At 43.5% G+C, this 14,578-nt stretch overlaps 1 protein-coding gene across 1 annotated transcript in view; it reads left to right on the forward strand.

The window, feature by feature from the left end:
- LOC310853820 (semaphorin-5B-like) overlaps nt 1-14,578 on the forward strand; it is a 104,318-nt gene that overhangs the window by 74,359 nt on the left and 15,381 nt on the right. The window contains exons 13-16 of the mRNA XM_083758295.1: nt 1,941-2,058; nt 3,750-3,934; nt 9,458-9,601; nt 12,218-12,365. Of these exons, the coding sequence (XP_083614421.1) occupies nt 1,941-2,058; nt 3,750-3,934; nt 9,458-9,601; nt 12,218-12,365 (595 nt within the window). The remainder of the gene's footprint in view (nt 1-1,940; nt 2,059-3,749; nt 3,935-9,457; nt 9,602-12,217; nt 12,366-14,578) is intronic.

The raw sequence follows: 14,578 nt of genomic DNA on the forward strand, positions 1-14,578 counted from the left end.
GCTAATCGGCCACCGTTAACCCGGTCGATGCCAAATTTTGCACACACACTCCCTGGATGCCAACGATGAACCTCTGCCCCAAACTTTCCACAACGGCCTGTTATAGCGCCACCAGGAGGCTGCTTTGTGCAAAACAAGTTTTTGCACAGTACACCTACAGATTTTGTCCAAACATCACGCAAATTGCTACAGTCTCTCTAGAGCCATTCAACGAAACCGCTCTTTCAGATTTCTCAGACTCCATCCTGATTGGTTAAGATTGGCTTCCAAAGTTCACAGGAGTGCTTAGTTTCAAACAAAATGCTGCAAATCATGAACACATCGCGTGATTTCCGTGAAATTGTGCACCCACATTCCCACTAGGCCGAGGACAAAATGCCACATGAACAATTTCAACTCAGACTCAAGGTGGCGCTATAACTGGCTGAAAAGTGCTTTTACCTCAAAATCTGCCTCACGGTGGCGCTATAACAGGCCAATTCCTGTTTTTAGCTATAACTGCATCGATCTGTATACAACTTATGTATGCACACATGGAAAAACATTGTACCTGCATCCCTCCAACACGAACCTCCGGCCCAAATCTTCCTCAACAGCCTGTTATAGCGCCACCATGAGGCCACAACCTGACCTGCCCTGGTGGAGACCTGTGCCGATTGGCACTTTGTCTAGTTTTTATTATTTTTCCCCACGATTTTGTAGGCCTCAAGATCAGGTAGATTATAGTTATAGTCACCAATGTACACAGTTTAAAAAAAATATATATATATATATATTTTTTTTTTACATAATAGGTAGTTAAACAACAAGTCGACTAGTCAACTAGTAAACTAGTCAACTAGTAAACTAGTCAACTAGTAAAAGAGTAGAAGTGAATACCCTAATTTACCTGTCTTGACTGCGAGTCAGACAGTACTTAGTTTAGACTAGTCATTTGGTTAGTCATTAGTCCTACAACTACAACCTATCTCAACGGGGCAGCACACCTAAACCAAACCTTAACCCATGTCTAACCAATGACTAGTCTAAACTAAGTATGCACCCCCAGTAGATAGCGTCAGTGTGTTCCCCGGTGGTACAGGGACTGTCTTGGAGCGTGTGACCCAGTAGATAACGTCAGTGTGTTCCCTGGTGGTACAGGTACTGTCTTGGAGCAGTAGATAACGTCAGTGTGTTCCCTGGTGGTACAGGGACTGTCTTGGAGCAGTAGATAACGTCAGTGTGTTCCCTGGTGGTACAGGTACTGTCTTGGAGCAGTAGATAACGTCAGTGTGTTCCCTGGTGGTACAGGTACTGTCTTGGAGCAGTAGATAACGTCAGTGTGTTCCCTGGTGGTACAGGTACTGTCTTGGAGCAGTAGATAACGTCAGTGTGTTCCCTGGTGGTACAGGGACTGTCTTGGAGCAGTAGATAACGTCAGTGTGTTCCCTGGTGGTACAGGGACTGTCTTGGAGCAGTAGATAACGTAAGTGTGTTCCCTGGTGGTACAGGGACTGTCTCGGAGCAGTAGATAACGTCAGTGTGTTCCCTGGTGGTACAGGGACTGTCTCGGAGCAGTAGATAACGTCAGTGTGTTCCCTGGTGGTACAGGGACTGTCTTGGAGCAGTAGATAACGTAAGTGTGTTCCCTGGTGGTACAGGGACTGTCTCGGAGCAGTAGATAACGTCAGTGTGTTCCCTGGTGGTACAGGTACTGTCTTGGAGCAGTAGATAACGTCAGTGTGTTCCCTGGTGGTACAGGGACTGTCTTGGAGCAGTAGATAACGTCAGTGTGTTCCCTGGTGGTACAGGGACTGTCTTGGAGCAGTAGATAACGTCAGTGTGTTCCCTGGTGGTACAGGGACTGTCTTGGAGCAGTAGATAACGTCAGTGTGTTCCCTGGTGGTACAGGGACTGTCTTGGAGCAGTAGATAACGTCAGTGTGTTCCCTGGTGGTACAGGGACTGTCTTGGAGCGCGTGACCCTTACTGCGGCTGGGACAGGAAGCAGAAGCGATGCACCACCATCGAGGAGAGCTCCAACATGAGCCAATGGAGCCAGAACATTACAGAGTGCCCGGTAAGTCTTAACCCTTTGTTTCTGTATCAGTGGTGCTCAATATTTCATGTCAAGGACCCCAAAGATTATATGTAATATGCCTCCGCCCCCCCCCCCCCCCATCTGAAAATATGTTGTTCCAGGGGCAAATATTTGAGTTAAAAACATTCGCTCTGAAAGAATATATATTAAAAGATTTGTGGCACATTTTCACAATTTTTCAGTTCAGTGATGTTTAGTCAACATTGACTAAATTATTCTGTCCTAAATGTCAAATTTCTTGGAATTATTTTTAAACAAATGCAAACAAAAACAAAAAATTGGCGACTGATGTCACATGTGCATCTGGGACAGAATTCCCAGATGAGATCAGTCGTCTATGACAGATAATTCCAGACACACACACACACACACCTCTGAGGGCCCCTGGGCACTGAAGCTCGAAGGCCCCCCCCCCCCTTCACCCGCGCGCAACATTTTTGCTGTTTTTTGGAGCCGTTTTGGGGCGGTTTTATGCCGTTATATTGGCCTATTTCCGGTCGCCTACCCCCCCCCCCCCCCAGAGTGACAGCCAATCTAGCGCATTGTTGCTGCTTTACACACACAATTTGCACTTTTCAGCTGCCCTTCTCACCAACAAATGCAACAATAAAACACTAATCTTTTTAGACACCATTTATTTCATTCTGATTAGCAGGGACATTTTCTGTGAAAAAAAAAGGAAAAAAAGGGTGCCCAAAGTGCCCATATGGTAGATCCGGCCCTGCCACACACGCACCCACACGCACGCACTCACGCGCACGCACGCACACAGGCGGCTAGCTTCTTGCAGAGCCACGCCATATAAATAAAGCCATTGACAGGACACATTGAATTACGGCTGAAGCTATGAATAGACAATGACACTTATTGACGCTGGCGCGGTACTCTAAAAATAGTATACGCCCACATACAGACCATCTCATTGAAGTGTCCCTGCACAACACACTTAATGACGTTTAGAAGATTTAGAACACTTTCCTGGGGTCTTTATGTGTGTAATATGTGGTTTTAGATATTTTAGATTTTAGCATTGTCCATGATGTCACGGACACTGCGGGCTCACTTCCTTCCTGGACTACAGTTCCCATACTGCTTTGGTGCACTGCTCCTCCTTGTGGATGGGGGGAGGGCTGTCTTACTGAGACAACGTGTAGTCCAGGCAGGAAGTAAGTGATCCCAGTGTCTGTGACATCATGGACACTGCTGAAAATCTCAAAATATCTAAAACCACATATTACACACATAGAGACCCCAGGAAAGTGTTCTAAATCTTCTAAACGTCATTAACATATATATTTTTTGCAAAAAAGTTTCCCTTTAACCTGTAACAACCTCCCAATGCTCATCATGACCATCTGAGCAGCGATCAGCTGGGTGAAACAAAGTGAATTTCTCCCATGGGATTAACCCATTTAGGATTTAAAAAAAAACCTATGTTTCTATGTCAGTGGTACTCAACGTTTTTCACGTCAAGGACCCCCAGAATTATCTGTATTTGGCCGCCGACACCCATCTGAAAATATGTTGTTCCAGGGACCAAATATTTGAGTTAAAAACATTCGCTCTGAAATAATGTATATTCAAAGATGTGTGCCACATTTGCAAGATTTTTAAAAAATTGCCAAAGTATAACATAATGCTTAACACCCCTCCCCTCCCCTCCTCCGCAGGTGAGGAACCTGACTCAGGACGGCAACTTCAGCCCCTGGGCGTCGTGGAGAGCGTGTAACCATGACGACGGCGAGGGCTCCAGCAGCAGCTGCATGTGTCGTGCTCGCTCGTGTGACAGCCCCGTGGCTCAGTGCGGAGGGGCGGCCTGTACGGGTCAGACCATCCAGGTGGCCAACTGCTCCAGGTGAGGTTCGACTTCACTTCACACACACACCCATGTTTTAAACACGTTTAAGACCCGAGAACGATTCTATACAAAATGTCTTCTAAATCCTGACAGTTTTCTGAAAAACCCCATGTGTCAATAACCCCCCCCGTGGGGAGCATAAATAGCAGAGCCCACCGATGGTGCTGGGGTGGTGGTGGGAGCAAATATATGTAATTGGCCGCCGACCCCCATCTGAACATATGTTGTTCCAGGGACCCCCCAGAAGCAAAGATTTGTGTTAAAAACGTTCGCTGTGAAAGATTATATATTCAAAGATTTGTGCCACATTTTAACGATTTATCAAAAGTACATTTTCAATATGTGTTCCAGCTCGTAGCGCGGCACTACGAGCGCTACGAGCTTGTAGATATGCTATTTTTCGAAAGCTAAACATAATGCACCAAACGGGGTTCCTGTTCAGAATCTGTATCTCGAAGGTTGATATACGGTAATATACATTTAGAGTGTTGCGGTTTTGTCTGCTTTGGCAGTCTTTGTTTCTCTCCGTTTCTCATTTATTGACAGCTTCTATCTACTGTGATGGCGGAACAGGCTCACTGTGGAATAATAATAATTATTCAGTCAGACAACTCACGAATAGATTTACCAATATTTATTACGAAATGAGTAACAAGTGTGCATATGATATTTTACTTGGCGTTCGGCTCTGCTGGATTTCTCCCTGCTCGGCACGATTAAGCAACAACATAAAACATAAAGAGCAGGGAGATAGATATACAATAACCCCCCCTGTGGGGAGCATAAATAGCAGAGCCCACCGATGGTGCTGGGGTGGTGGTGGGAGCAAACATCACATACAAACGGGAACCATGAGCAGAGGAAGGCAGGAAGAGCATGCAGTCTAGTGAGCTTAAGTAGCCTGCCCAATTGGTCAGCTGACTGCCGCATCGGCGAATGACGTGTGGGACTTGCACACACTTATACGCCCACAAATAATGCAGCATGTTAACCCCTTGAGTATAGTATGTGCCTTTGAGCATGGCATGAACCCCCTCGAGTGTGTCTGCCTGAACTGACTTGCAAGCTACGTCTCATTAATAATAATAATAATACTGTATTTGGATTCCTGGGACATTCATTTTCCGCTTCTTGAGCATTTTTCCCCCTCTTTCTTATCAATTACAAAGCTGAGTGAGCAGCACAGGGGCTCCGCAGACAAATTGGCAATGAGGAAAGATATGAGAGCGATGGCTGTAGAATTTTGATGATGGTCATTTTAATTATTTGTGATTGGACAAGACCTACAGCAATAGAATATCTGTTATTCTTACGTTTCCCACATCTAACAAGGGCCATTTCTGTACAATTCCACTGGTTAGTATATGTCTTATTGTCTCCACCAGGCCGAAGGCCTGTCCAATCACCACTACAAATTGGTACACAGTATCCTTGTGGTCATTAGACCAAACGGGTCTGTGTCAGACTTTTCATATTCCATCTTGATTGGTTAAGATTGGCTTCCAAAGTTTCCAGCTTGGTCCAGCTTTGAACAAAATGCCTCAAGTCATGAAAACAACTTGGCCAAGGAATAAATGTCACGCTACATTTTTCAAATCGCTCAATCTGCTATTTTCAAAAGATTTCCATACTCTTCAAATGGGACATTCCGCACAATAAGTACTTTCTACTTCTACTCATTGCTTCTAGGGGGTCCCTCCCTGGAACAACATATTTTCAGATGGGGGGGTCAACGGCCAATTACATATATCTTTGGGGGTCCTTGACATGACCTTTTATAAAGCTGTGCTAAATGGATGCCTGATGGCTCAGCCAGTTAGTACACACTGTAGGCCCTACAGACCATATGCTTCTCGTCACGACGGCAAGGACCAGAGTTTGAATCCTACGCCTGTCTCGTCTTGCATGTCACTCCCCTCTCTCTATCCTTGGTTTCCTGTATCTCTTCTACATGGATCTCTAATAAAGAATAAAGAATCCGTTCAATCTTCTAATAACCTTTAGTCTTTTACACTATTATATTCCTTGAATCTCCTGACATTTCTCGACTCCCCTGACAGCCTTAAGTATACAGCGAATCAATCATCTCAATCATCTCTAATCTTTAGAATAATTTTCCCAACGTTCAAATGTGCCTTTTCGAATATTCCAATGGAAGCATCACGGACTGACCTGCCAGCTCTTTTAATGCCCCCCCATTCATCACTGCTCTGAAATATAGGAATAATTTCCCTACAGTGATTCTTTACTGTGATAATGGATTCAACGGACAACGATTCACCAAAGAATCCATAATTAAACCTGACGAAGACGTCTGACAGATGTAGAAATGTTGGCTGGTTCAGAAACCTCCTCGCTGCCATGTGCAAATAGTTGGACACTGCAGTGCATACTTTCCATCCTTGCCCATTAAGAACTGAGGCTAATTCTACAAATGTGACTAATTAGCCTGTTCTTGGCCAATACCACGTTAGCGACGGTTACTAGGTAAGGATCCTGGTCAAGCTTTCAATGCTGGTCAAAATGGTTAAGCAGTGTCAATAAATATATTTGCTGTAGCATGTGTGGACCTCAGAAAGAGGGTTTGTTTTCTTACCTTGTTATGAGCAAACTAGTCCATTCCATGAATTATTTCGCTCCATTGTGCAGTTTAATAGTAAATAATACAAAATAGGCTCTCATAGACTTCCATTGTAACGGGGAAACAGCTCTCAGAGTCACTCTTTAGCACATAAGCGACCACAACAAAAGCTGATTGTGACAGTTTATGACATCAGGAAAACTCACACCGTTTTATTTTTGTCTTTTGATCTTTTGTCTATTTTGGTCGGAGATATACTGAAGCAGTACCACTCTCGCGGGGACAAGCTTGCGAGGTTTCGTTTGTAAACAAGTTATATTTTATAAAATAAAAAAAATCTTCTGTTTATTGATAAGAACACTCATTCATACAGGGCCAACAGTGAGGCAAAGGCACTGTTTGAGATGCACCCAGCTGCAGCCTCGCAGACGAGCAGTCCCAGACATTTCTCCTAAAGTGTCTTCTAAAGTGTCTCCCTCAAACACGTCCATTGTGTATGGTTTTTAGCGACAGGCGGACGACATCAAATACGTTTGTTTACATCCAATAATACGCTTCAGATTTGGACCAATCAGATCGTTTTTTACTCAACACGAACAGAAGTTTGCGTAGGCATTATCTTCTTTCTACACAAACTAGTCAAAACAATACAACGTTGAAATGTATTATTGTTGAGTTTTCAATGAGTTTTCCTGATTCCTGACAGAATCAGCTTTTGTTGTGGTCGCTTATGTGCTAAAGAGTGACTTTGAGAGCTGTTTCCCCGTTACAATGGAAGTCTATGAGAGCCTATCTTTATTTCTAATATTTACTATTCATTAAACTGCACAACGGAGCGAAATAATTCATGGAATGGACTAGTTTGCTCATAACAAGGTAAGAAAACAAACCCTCTTTCTGAGGTCCACACATGCTACAGCAAATATATTTATTGACACTGCTTAACCGGGTCTAAGTCATTGGATTTTATTTTTCCATTTTCGTTTTTCGTCATATGAAAGCAGGGAATCATAGCTTCACATTGACATATTGGTTGTTCAGAGATATGGCTTATTATAGGAATAATGTCTTGCAGAAAACAGCGAGTTGAGAAAAAACAGGCTTGAAAGGTTCACTTCTGTGTAAATTACACCTAGCTACATGTTTAAGCATTTATTTCATGGACATCAGACATGCTCTAGTCTGTGAAGAGCCTGCCTGTGCTCATTAACTCATTTTGGATAAAAAGCTGGGGGCTGCACGATGGCAGCCCCTCAGTTAAATCTGGTCACAAATACATGGTGCTAAATCTGTGGTGCTCAAACTTTTTCATGTCAAAGTGACTAAAGTGCCACATAGTATCTGCTATTTTTGACTACCTTTTTTCACTGACGAAAACTAAATGGAAACTAAATGCAAACTAAGCTAAAACTATGACTAAATATACTGACGATTTCGTCAACAAATAAAAACTAGACTAAAATGTTAGGAAGGGACTAGTGGACAAGAGATCCAGTTTAAGTCATTATACACTTGGTTGCATGCTGAAAATAGCATATCAGCTTGTAGATGTGTAAAAACAGTCATTACGACGGCATCAACGCCCACCGAAATACATTTTAGTCGACTAAATCACCTGTAGATTTAGCCGACAAAAATCATATGATATTTAGTCGACTAAAACTAGACTAAACACTAAAACGTTCCAGGTGACTAAAATGTGCCTGAAACTAAATGAAAACTATTGAAGAGACTATGACTAAAACTAAAATAGAAATTTGCTGCCAAAAACACCACTGGTAGGGGGGCAGACAGACGAATGGTCCTCACCTGACTTTACCTCAGCTTTACGGCTCATGGGGAGTGAAGCCAAGGGGGGGGAGTGGAGAGGAGACTGCTGTGATTACACAGCCAGATCTTTAATGTATACTCCACACAGCCCCAAGGACGAAGAACTCCATCCTATACCGTCTTATCTTTTAATCCCTAAAAATGCACCTCGTATATTTGCTCAGTTGTTATTTTTAGTTTTTTTTTGCAGCCTTGTGATTCCAGGTTAAGTCCCAAAACTTGTACAAAGCTGACTTATCAGGGGCCTCGTTTATAAACGTGGGGACACATTGTGAATATTAATATACCCATATGGCAGTGGTTAGAGCGCAGAACTAATAGTCGAATGCTCTGTCCTTCTCTGGACCAAAGTCAAGTTGTTAACCCACTAAATCCGGGAAAGCATCTGTGTCGTTCTAGATTTGAGCTATATATTATATAGAAATTGATATATACAAGCTCACAGAGATCACTTCGTGCCGTGCTATTTTTGTAAAATCTTGAAAGAGTTTTTTTAAATAATGTCATTTTTTTCCCACAAACCTCTTCCGGGGGTCCCTGCCTCCTGGCACAAAACACTTTCAGCATTCAAATACATACCATTTTGTCTGTCCTTGGCACAAAAAATTAAAAATAAATAAACGTTTGAGAACTACCGATTTAGAAGGCATTTTGTAGAATGGGCCTCAGGTCTAAATGCGTTAAGGAGTCTAGACACTGTGCGCTGCAATACAAGTACAGAGGGAATAATACGCTGTCTGCTCTTGTTCAGTCAGTGTATTGAACACATGGGTCGATTCTGCATTCCATCATACTTGATCTGTCTGTGTTGGTGGTGTAATTGCGCTCTGTTCTCTTGTTCTCCCTCCCTCACCCCCTCCCTCTCCACTCTCTCCCCGTCTCCTTCCTATACTCCCTGTGGCCTGACCCTCGCTATCTCCTCTCGCACTTGTCTATGTCCCCCCCCCCCTCTCTCTCTCATATCTCTCTCTCTTCTTTCTCCTTCTCTCTGCTTCTTATCTCCCTCTCTTCTGTCTTTCTTCTCTCATTCTTTATCTCTCCTCTCTCATGCCCCCCGCTCTCACTTCGCTCTCGCTCTCTCTCTGTATTTCTTCCCCCCAACCCTGCAGGAATGGCGGCTGGACCCCGTGGTCGTCTTGGGGCCAGTGCAGCACCAGCTGTGGCATCGGCTTCGAGGTCCGCCAGCGTTCCTGCAACAACCCGTCGCCGCGGCACGGCGGCCGCGTCTGCGTGGGCCAGGGCCGAGAGGAGAGGTGAGAGAACACCGTTGACCGCTGCTTGCATCTCCACCAAATGCTGAGGCCAATGAAGAAACTGTGACTCCTGACCGCTCAGGTCAAGATTGGCCGTTGACCATTGAACTTCATTCAAAGGTCAAAAGCCACATCTTGAGGCAAATATGGGAGCGGTACACACACTTTTCCGTTTGAAATTGCAATCTGTTGAACAACTTATTTATTTATTGTTATTTTGACCAATATGTAAGGATGAGTATGTTAAAGGAGAATTTCGCATGCTAGAAGGCTTTCTTACCTTTATTTGTAGTTGTCATGAAAGGTGCTCTATAAATAAAGTTTATTATTATTATTGTCTCCACCAGGCCGAAGGCATGGGGAGAGAGTATGTTTTGCACTCTGTCCGTCCGTCCGTCCGTGTGTGTGTGTGTGTGTGTGTCCGTCCGTCCGTGAGCAGCTAATCTCCGGCACCGTTAACCCGGTCGATGCCAAATTTTGCACACACACTCCCTGGATGCCAACGATGAACCTCTGCCCCAAACTTTCCAGAACGGCCTGTTATAGCGCCACCAGGAGGCCGCTTTGTGCAAAACACGTTTTTGCACAGTACACCTACAGATTTTGTCCAAACATCACGCAAATTGGTACACAGTCTCTCTAGAGCCATTCAACGAAACCGGTCTTTCAGATTTCTCACACTCCATCCTGATTGGTTAAGATTGGCTTCCAAAGTTCACAGGAGTGCTCAGTTTCAAACAAAATGCTGCAAATCATGAACACATCGCGTGATTTCCGTGAAATTGTGCACCCACATTCCCACTAGGCCGAGGACGAAATGCCACATGAACAATTTCAACTCAGCCTCAAGGTGGCGCTATAACTGGCCAAAAAGTGTTTTTACCTCTAACTGCACGGATCTGTGGATAACTTTGTATGCCAACTCCCTAGAGGCCAAGGAAAAACCTTTGTCTGGAATTTTTCACATCTGCTCTTTATAGCGCCACCAGGAGGCCCACATATGTAAAACACATTTTCTATTATTACTCCTTCAGATTTTATCCAAATTTCACGCAAATCGGTACACATGATCTCCATAGTCATGTGATCAAGACAGGTTTGTTTGATTTCTCATATTCCATCCTGATTGGCCACGATTGGCTCCTACAGTTTTCAGGAGTAGCCCGCTTTGTACAAATCGCCACAACTCCTCAACGCAGCGTCCGATTGCGATAAAACTGTGCACGCATATTCCCACTAGGCTGAGGAAGAATCCTGGTGGACCTGTGCCCAGAAGGGCACTTTTTCTAGTTATTATTATTATTACGTCCCCACCAAAGAGGTCCAGGTGTTATTTTGTGCAAAAGTGCATTATTGGCTATTTTCAATAATATAAGCCCTCAATAGAGCGTCGCAGTCCCGCCCCCTTTCATGACTACACCAGGCCCAGGAAATAGTTCCCAATGCATTTTTCCCATAGACATTACAAAACGTATTTATTTAAAGACCTTATTTCGTACAAAGCCAACTCTTGTCGTGACAACACAATATTTTGGACCAAACAAATAATTACAAAGAAGAAAAACAACAAAAAAGTGTTGTAACCTGCCGTTTTCTTCTTCTTTCTAATTATTTGTTCAGCCCGAATTTTTTTGTTTGTTGTCATGATTTGTCACGACAAGAGTTGGCTTTGTCCGCGGCGTAAACGTCTTTAAATAAATACTTTCTGAAAAGTCTATGAGGAAAATGAACTGGGAGTTCTTTTCCGGGTGTCTCTCGGCGGGACTGCGACGCTCTATGGGGGTTGGGTTTTTGTGCTAATTCGCTTATTTCCATCGCAATTAGTAGTAAAGTGTGCCGCTTGGGATACTATTTACATTATGAAGAGAGGATATACTTTCTTTTTTTTGTGTGAAATAAGCGAATTAGCACAACGCCCCATTAAATTAAATGCAATTCAATGCAATTCATTGAGGGCTTATGGTAGGGGAAATGGCCAATAATGGGCTTTTGCACAAAATAACCCCTGGACCTCTTTGGTGGGGACATAACAACTATACAAATAAAGGTAAGAAAGCCTTCTAGCATGGAATTCTCCTGTAACCACATCTGCAGTGGTCGGAGCAGGTGGTGGTGGTCTCCCTACTCTGTTTGGTAGGACACCTACTGGTTTACAAGCAGTACTGCCTGAAGCACATAAGCATAATTCATCCTCTGGCCCAGGCAGAAATGTGTTCTCGCGCTAGAAAAAAAAAAACCTGGGTTCAACTTCAAATCCCAGGTAAAAAGAAAACCTACCTGGGATTTGCTCCCAGGTTGTTTTTTTTCAAGTGGGAGAACACATTTCGGATTGCAGCTTTAAGTAAGGAGTCGTCTTCTCTCCGTCCTCTCCATCTGCCCTAACCGTCTGTCTGTCTGTCTGTCTGTCTGTCTGTCTGTCTCTCTGTCTGTCTGTCTGTCTGTCTGTCTGTCTGTCTGTCTGTCTGTCTGTCTGTCTGTCTGTCTGTCTGTCTGTCTGTCTGTCTGTCTGTCTGTCTGTCTGCCCATCCCCTCCCTCCCTCCCTCCATGTGTGTGTGTGTGTGTGTGTGTGTGTGTGCGTGTGCGTGTGCGTGCGCGTGCGTGTGTTTTGTGTCCAGGCTGTGCAACGAGAAGGTCCCGTGTCCCCAGCCCGTGCTGTGGACGTCCTGGGGGTCCTGGGCCCGCTGCAGTGCCGACTGTGGAGGAGGGGTCCACTCCAGGACCAGGACCTGTGAGAACGGAAACAGCTGCCCCGGATGTACCATGGTATTAATATTACACCTCACCACCAGGATGTACCATGGTATTAATATTACACCTCACCACCAGGATGTACCATGGTATTAATATTACACCTCACCACCAGGATGTACCATGGTATTAATATTACACCTCACCACCAGGATGTACCATGGTATTAATATTACACCTCACCACCAGGATGTACCATGTTGTACATGTTTTTCAAAAAAATTCAGGAAATTAAGAAAACCTTATATTTTTATAACAAAGCAATACTGCCTCATCAAAGTTGGTGTTGTAACTTTATGTATTGTCAGTTGCTTCCATGAGAGGGGGAGAGGTAGTGGAGTTGGTTGCTTTAGCAGACATTTTGAGGGTCCAAAGTTAAGAAGTTTTGACCAAAACACTTTTTACTACTTTCCATTGGTTCAATATTTTCGAAACAACACACATACGTAAAGAGTGCTCAATAGCACTGATTTATGCCAAAAAAAAATCTAAAACCTCAAAAATTGAGTTATGAGGTTTCCTCCCGGCAGCAACGAATGATACTGTACCTCATCATATTTTGCAGGGAGAGGACAGGACAGGACAGGAAATTAAAGAATTTCACTAATCCTCAATTAGAAATTGGGCCTTTGCAAAAGCAAGTAAAATATCATAAAATTAGTAACAAAGCTGCAATGGAGGAAAAATACAAAAGCATGACAGAAATAGAAATAGAAATACACTCAGGCTGTTCGTTAGCGCATTTATTCCAAACAACTTGTCTCCTGCAGTATTATCCAACTGAGGCGACGCTGATACCTTCAGAACACTTTGAGACCCGTGTCAATTGAATGCTTAAAAACATCACCGCTGCTACTGCTACGATCGATTACAACATCAGAACACATTGGTTTGTCCATTCATCACAGCCTCTCTCTTCCAGAGTGAGAGCCAATATATTCAGCCCCCTTTCTCTGTAACTTCTTTGTCTTCTCCTTCCATAACTTATGCTCAGGCACCAAACCACTTAGTTGTGTCCCTGCTATTTTACCCGCCCTCCTAATTCACTGAGCCCAATAATACAGTTCAGCAGCTCCCAAAAATGGAAAATGAAGATAAAGGTCCCATTATGACTCCCCCGCCACCAGCCTGCCTCAGAGTTACATTCATTATGGTGTCATTTGTTAGCCAAGGCTGCGGCAATCTGCCCAACTTCTCGCATGGAAACTCTAGAATATAGACACGGCAAGTTTAAATGTAATAAAATGTATAGATAGATAGATAGATAGATAGATAGATAGATAGATAGATAGATAGATAGATAGATAGATAGATAGATAGATAGATAGATAGATAGATAGATATTAAATCATAATAATCAAGTTAAATATAAAATCAACCAGTGAAAGCAAGTCTACAGAGGTTGGTTTTTCAAAGAGGATACTGACTTTTTCAAGTTGTTCAAAATGTCACGCTGTGCCTTCAGTCCATACTCTGGAGCAGCCAGAAGGACACGGCCGAGATATATATACAGCATGATATTTCGTTGACCTCTCTTTTGAAGTGTTTTTTTATTTATTTCAATTAAAATGTATTAAATTTCGATTAAATGAGAGAGACCACCTGCTGTTGGTGAGCTCGTTTGAACTCTTTATTATTGTAGCCTTTCTGGAAACGATCCGCGCCAAAAGGTATATTATGTGCGATCGTTATCTCGCCCCTATAAGACACAGCTTCTCAACGGGGGGGATGCAAGACTTGCCAATTAACCCACTTTAGACCTGAGAAAAGCCGCGCACAAACACACGCACGCACCCACGCTTATACACAGAGTAATGGCAAATGCCATGGTGCATTTATGTAGCGCCTTTATCCATTCCAAAGTGCTTCACAATCTCCTAGCGTTCACAACACGTCTTTCTTTTCTTCTCAAACTCTTTTTTATGCAGGTTTTATATTGCAGAAGCCCAGGGGCAAGCATGAATGTCACCAAGTAACAGGATCAAACATATTCATGATACAAGAGTACAGCCTTCAGTGGTCAAACATTAGGTACGACCACTCTTAAAGGGCCACTTCTCCCCTTTTGCAACCAGATCTATTATGTTTGGGAGATAAGAAACACTTTCCTGGGGTTTTATATGTGGGTAATATGTGTGTTTAGATATTTTAGTATTTCAAAGTGTCTGTGATGTCATGGACATTACTTCCTAGACTACTGGATGTTGCCTCCGTAAGACAGCCCTCTC

The sequence above is a fragment of the Protomyctophum parallelum genome (genome assembly GCF_964188405.1).
Source record: "Protomyctophum parallelum genome assembly, chromosome: 23".
In the NCBI taxonomy this organism is placed as follows: domain Eukaryota; kingdom Metazoa; phylum Chordata; class Actinopteri; order Myctophiformes; family Myctophidae; genus Protomyctophum; species Protomyctophum parallelum.